The sequence below is a fragment of the Panthera uncia genome, assembly GCF_023721935.1.
Source record: "Panthera uncia isolate 11264 chromosome E2 unlocalized genomic scaffold, Puncia_PCG_1.0 HiC_scaffold_19, whole genome shotgun sequence".
Lineage (NCBI taxonomy): Eukaryota > Metazoa > Chordata > Mammalia > Carnivora > Felidae > Panthera > Panthera uncia.
The window spans coordinates 5,178,570-5,184,330 of record NW_026057588.1 but is presented as its reverse complement, the minus strand read 5'-3'; the positions used below and the strand labels follow the sequence as shown (position 1 = coordinate 5,184,330).

At 63.2% G+C, this 5,761-nt stretch overlaps 1 protein-coding gene across 3 annotated transcripts in view; it reads left to right on the top strand.

Moving 5' to 3' along the window:
* The window catches only part of MYADM (myeloid associated differentiation marker), a 7,516-nt gene extending 1,846 nt beyond the window's left edge, over nt 1-5,670 (top strand). For 2 of the 3 annotated variants that reach the window (XM_049621474.1, XM_049621473.1), the window contains 2 exons: nt 2,359-2,424; nt 3,759-5,670. In XM_049621474.1, the coding sequence (XP_049477431.1) occupies nt 3,761-4,729 (969 nt within the window). In that variant the 5' untranslated portion in view covers nt 2,359-2,424; nt 3,759-3,760 and the 3' untranslated portion in view covers nt 4,730-5,670. Of the gene's footprint in view, nt 1-161; nt 250-2,358; nt 2,425-3,758 lie in introns of those variants that run through there. The other variant, XM_049621472.1, reaches the window with a different exon arrangement.
* Nucleotides 5,671-5,761: the final 91 nt, after the last annotated feature.

Sequence of the window (5,761 nt, the reverse complement as noted above, 5' to 3'; positions counted from 1 at the left end):
GCACTGGCGTGGCCGGAGAGCCCAGGTCCATTTTTCCCGGGGAGGGGCGTGGTCTTTCCTCGGCTCCGCCTCAGGGGCGGGCCTGGGATACCCCTGGCTCAGGGAGTCCCTTTCTCAGCCCTGGCCCCGCGCTCGCGCCGGGTCCCCGGCCCCGCCCCCGCCCCCGCCCACCAACCCCACCCGGTTAGCAAACGCTTCCAGTCTGCAGCTGTCGCCTCTGTCTCAGCAGCAGCCGCCACAGCCCGAGAGGTGAGGCTGCGGGGACCCCCCCGGCGCGGACGCTGCGGTCAAGATTCCTGGGTGCAGAGGGAGGGAAGGGCTGGGGTTCCGAGTGTCTGAGTGTCTAGAAAGACTGGGTCATGGATCAGGACTCGGATTCTGGAGAGGACAGGGCTTCAGACCTGCACTCACATGTCATCTATCTGAGGGAGGAGGGGCTGGGGGCAGGACTCCTGGTCTGAGGGAGGAGGGGCCTGGGGCCTGGACTCCTGGGTCTGAGCGGGGAGGGGCTGGGGTCTGAAATCCTGGGTCTGAGGGAGGAGGGGCCCGGGGTCTGGACTCCTGGGTCTGAGGGAGGAGTGGACGGGGGTCTGGATTTCTGGGTCTGAGGGAGGAGGGGCCGGGGGTCTGGACTCCTGGGTCTGAGGGAGGCAGGGCTGGGGGTTTGGACTCCCGGGTCTGAGGGAGGAGGGGCTGGGGGTCTGGACTCCTGGGTCTGAGGGAGGAGGGGCTGGGGGCAGGACTCCTGGGTCTGAGGGAAGAGGAGCTGGGTGGGTCTGAGGGAGGAGGGGCTGGGGGCCTGGACTCCTGGGTCTGAGGAGGAGGGATGGGGACTCCTAAGTGCCCTGGTTGAAGGGGGCTAAAATCTAGCAAGAGGAGGTCCTCACGAGAGGAGGCGCTTGGAGCTGGGAGCTTGGGTTTGAGAAAGAGAGGGGTCTTCCCTGCTCCCCACCCTTCCATTCCGAAGACAGAATTCGAACTTCGGGCCAGACAGGCGGTGGGCTGAGGTCCAGCACCGTGCTCGCAAAGGCGAAGACGAAGCTGGGAAGCTGGTGTCCTAGGCTGGGAGAAGCCAAGGCTGAGGCCAGAGGCCTTGGGTTGCTCAGAGTGGAGGCTGGGGTTCAGGGACGCGATTCTGTGCGGGTGATGGGGTGTGGTGTTTGGCGTGGAGGTGGAGAAAGCGTGGGGCGTGGCCGGGGGAGTCCTAAACTGCGCCCAGAAGGCCAAGGGGTGTTTCCTCTCCCTCCGCCTGTCTTCGGAGATGCATTCCTGAGTTCTGACCTCAGGCGGCGGCTGGAGGCGCGGAGGGTGGAGAAGGACCCCCCCCCTCCCCTCCGGGTGGTCCCTGCACCACCCCCCTCCTTCCTTGGGGGCACTTCTGGATTTGTGGCCCGCCCTGTTTCTCCTTCCCCGCTCGGGACCCGGCAGTACCCACTTTCCAGGGCGCCCCAGCGCAGGCCAGCCCTGACTTCCTCCTAACGGGTTCCCGGAGGGCGTGGCGGGGAGCTGGAGGCGGCCGCCTCCCGCCCAGTACCTCCCAGGTGGCCCCGGAGGCCCAGCCCCCGCAGGGAGACCTGACTTCCGAGGGCCGGTGGGAGGTGTGGCTAGTAATCTCTGGACTGGATTCCAACAGTGCGGTTTCCAGCTTCGAGGTTGGGGTGGGGTGGGGGGGCGGGGTTCCCCTAGGCAAACCCGGGGGTCTCTTCTTGGGGTCCAGGCTCCCAGTCCATGCTCTAGGGACCCAGGACTCACATTTTGGAGGCCCCAGAAATTCAGGCTTCGGGCCTCCCTTCCTGGGACCTGGAGTCTGGACTCGCGCCCCACCCCCCTCCCCGGAATCCACAAGTGGGGCGGCGATCCCGGAGGCCGGCGCGGGGCGGAGGTCCCAGCACCGCCCCCTGGTCCCCGGCACATTCCAGATGGCTGGGCCGACTTGAAGCCCTTATAAGGCACGGAGACGCTGCGCCCGGCCAGGCCGCCCGCCCCCGCAGCCACCGCCCAGGGCCCTCCCGCCGGCCGGGCCCGCGACTTGCTTGGGCTGGGGCGAGGTTAAGATCACTCACACCCACGCCGGCCCGCGCGCGGGGCGTGCACTTTCACCGGGTTCCTTCCACTTCGCTTCTGCAGTTTGGGGACTTGGGGACGGGGCAGGGGCGGGGCTTCCCTGGGGTCACCGCCGGGACCTCTCCCGGCCCGAGGCCAAATCCCCGCCCTGGCTGGGAGGGCGCCGGGGCTGCGGAGGCTGGCGGCGCGTTCTGGGCGGGCTGGTCGCCTGGGTCCCGGGAGGGGCGGAGCGGGGGCTGGGTTGGGCGCGGACTCTCCCTCCCTCCCTCCAGTGCTCTGACTGGCCTTTTCCAGGTGTCTGACCTAATCCACCTCCAGAGCCGGATCTTTCTGCGTCTGGGTCCTCCGCAAAGACTGCTGGTGAGTGGGAGCCGGGACCCCCCGTGTCTGAGGGAGGAGGGGCTGGGGGCCCAGCCTCCTTGGGTCTGAGGGCAGAGGGGGCTTCCCGCCCAGACTTTTGTGTCAGAGGGAGGAGCATCTGGGGGCCTGGACTCCTGGGTCCTAGAGAAGGACCTGGGAGCTTGGTTTCCAAGGAACGAGACCCAGACACCTGTGTACCCGAGGGAGAAGTGTGCCCAGGAGCTGGGCTCCTGCGCCCTCGGGGCCTCTCCTAGGGACAGTTAGGTAAGGTTAAAGCCTGTTCTACTGCCTGACCCTGGAAGGAGGAAGTTTTATTTCCCTGTGGCTGAGAGAGGCCTTCTGAACTTTGTAGGGTGGAAGCTGAGAGACTAGAGGTTTTAGGACCTGGGGGAGGATTTGGACACCTGGTCCCCAGTAGGCTGGACCCTCTCTATTCCTGAGGGTCTGTAGGACAAGGAGACAGAAGGTTCTGGAGGGACAGAAGAAAGAAGTGGATTTCCCAAACCACAGGTGTCTGGTGTGCCCAAGGCTGAGGGCCCAGAGTCCTGGGGTCTGAAGCTGTGTAACAGGACGTGAGAGGTTTCCGTGGAAGGGGCTGGGTCGCGGCGAGCCAAGCTTCTTGGGTGCTCTGGGAGGTTGGACTCCACGTGCGGGAGGGGCAGAGGCAGGCGGAAGCTCGGCGTCCCTGGGTGAAGTACTCCACACCCAAATCCCAGGTGGGATTCAGACTGAGGGCCCAGACTCTTGATCTCCGAGGTGAGAGGGCGTGTGTGCTCTGGAGATCTCAGGTCCAGTTCCAGAGACAGGTCGGGAGGGCAGAGGCTCTGATCACCCGTGATCACCTGTGAGTCCCAGAGAACGTTCTCACCCAGGGAGGCTGGAAATGCCTGCAGGGTGATAGAAGGAAGGTGGGCACTGGAGCCGGGGGAGTGGAGCCCTGGGTACCCAGAGGGAGGAGGTGGAGCCCAACTGAAGAGGTCAGAACCTCTTGTTCTGACGTGTGGTCGGGGAGGTTTTTGAGTGGCTGGGAGGCTGAGTCCCTGGGGGAAGGAGGGCAGTTTTGAGAGTCTGGGGTGGTTTCACGGTAGTTGGGTTGCAGAGAGAGGGAAGCAGAGACAGCGGCCCAGACTCCTGGGTTCTGCCACAGGATGTGGGAAACCCCAGTCAGGTCGGAGGAGGGGGCTGGCACTTGGGTGACCAACTCAGCCCCTTAGGCCTGCCGCGTCTCCCCCCTCCGCCAGCTTGAGTCCTTTGTCCCCAGGGGAGGAAGGGCTGAGGGCCTGGGTTCCCACATCTGGAACCTTCTTAGGACTCTTCCTTTCCCCTCTTCCCAGCCATGCCGGTGACCGTGACCCGCACGACCGTCACCACCACCATGTCGTCCTCCTCAGGCCTGGGCTCCCCAACCATCGTGGGGTCCCCTAGGGCGCTGACCCAGCCCCTGGGCCTCCTCCGCCTGCTGCAGCTGGTGTCCACCTGCGTGGCCTTCTCACTGGTGGCCAGTGTGGGTGCTTGGACGGGGTCCATGGGTAACTGGTCCATGTTCACGTGGTGCTTCTGCTTCTCCGTGACCCTCATCATCCTCATAGTCGAGTTGGGCGGGCTCCAGGCCCGCTTCCCCCTGTCCTGGCGAAACTTCCCCATCACCTACGCCTGCTACGCCGCCCTCTTCTGCCTGTCGGCCTCCATCATCTACCCCACCACCTACGTCCAGTTCTTGTCTCATGGCCGCTCCCGGGACCACGCCATCGCCGCCACCGCCTTCTCCTGCATCGCCTGCGTGGCTTATGCCACCGAAGTGGCCTGGACCCGGGCCCGGCCCGGGGAGATCACCGGATACATGGCCACCGTGCCAGGCCTGCTCAAGGTGCTGGAGACCTTCGTGGCCTGTGTCATCTTTGCCTTCATCAGCAGCCCGTACCTGTACCAGCACCAGCCGGCGCTGGAGTGGTGCGTGGCCGTGTACTCGATCTGCTTCATCCTGGCGGCCGTGGCCATCCTGCTGAACCTGGGTGACTGCACCAACGTGCTGCCCATCTCCTTCCCCAGCTTCCTGTCCGGGCTGGCCCTGCTGTCCGTCCTCCTGTATGCCACAGCCCTGGTTCTCTGGCCGCTCTACCAGTTCGATGAGAAGTACGGCGGCCAACCGCGGCGCTCAAGGGATGTGAACTGCGGCAACAGGCACACCTCCTACGTGTGCACCTGGGACCGCCGGCTGGCCGTGGCCATCCTGACGGCCATCAACCTGCTGGCTTACGTGGCTGACCTCGTGTACTCGGCCCGCCTGGTTTTTGTTCGGGTGTGAGGCTCCGGCCGGGGGCTCTTGACTCCCCCCTTGTGCCCAGGTTCTCATTTCCTCTTCCGGGCTCCCTCTCTTCCACCTTTCTCCTGTCCTTCCCAATTCCCCTTGCTCTTTTCCGTTTCTTTTGCTTCTGGGCTCCTCTCTCCTTCCCTTCCTGTTTTGTTTGGTTGCCCGTATCCTGTTTGGCCCATTTGCCCTTCTGTTTTCATGGTCTTCTTTTCTGACCTGTTCTGCCTCTCCCGGCTCTTTTCTGGTCCTCTCATTTTCTCATCTGCCTGTGTCTTAGCCACCCCTTCCCGTTTTCTTTCTTCCAATTTCCTTGGGAGCTCCAAGACTCCTTTCTTCTCTACCCCCACCTCCAAAGGTGCTGAGCTCCACCTGTCCCACACCTCTCTCTGCAGCTGTTAATACCCCTGGCCTCCCCGAGGGGCCTCATTGCCAAAGCATGCCTGCCTGCCCTGGCTGTGCCTTGTTGGTGTGTACGTGTGTGTTTGGGGGAGAGGGGGGGAGGGTAGCTAGGGATTGGGCTCCCTTTCTCCCAGGGGAGGGGGGTGTACCGTACAGGTCCCCTTTAAGTTAAAAAAAAAAATCTCTGGAGGCCAAAGATTTTCCAGTGGGTATGACACTTAACCCACAGACAGACCCCGGGTCCCTGGGTCCTGCTCGGCACCCAGCCTCGCCTGAGACTGGCTCCAGAATTTTTGCCAGGCTTACTAAGAATCCACTGCCTAGAGGCCATCTTAAAGGAAATCAAGGGTGAACGTTTTCCAGCCCGACTGCTCTCTGCGTTATCGAAAACCCGTCCGAAGTATTTGTGAGGGGCAGCGATGTGGCCCTCCAGCCTTAGTGTTAAAAATAGCCCGTCCTGCCTTTGCTGGGAGAAAAAAAAATGGCCACTGCCTGCCTTAACGGCAATGCTAGCCTGGGTTTGTTTTTTTTCTTTTCCTCTTCCTGGTTACGAGGGCAAAACTTACATTGAGTGGCCCTATTCTAAAAGGGGAAGTTGCTTTTCAATTTCTTTTTCTTGGGGGGGGG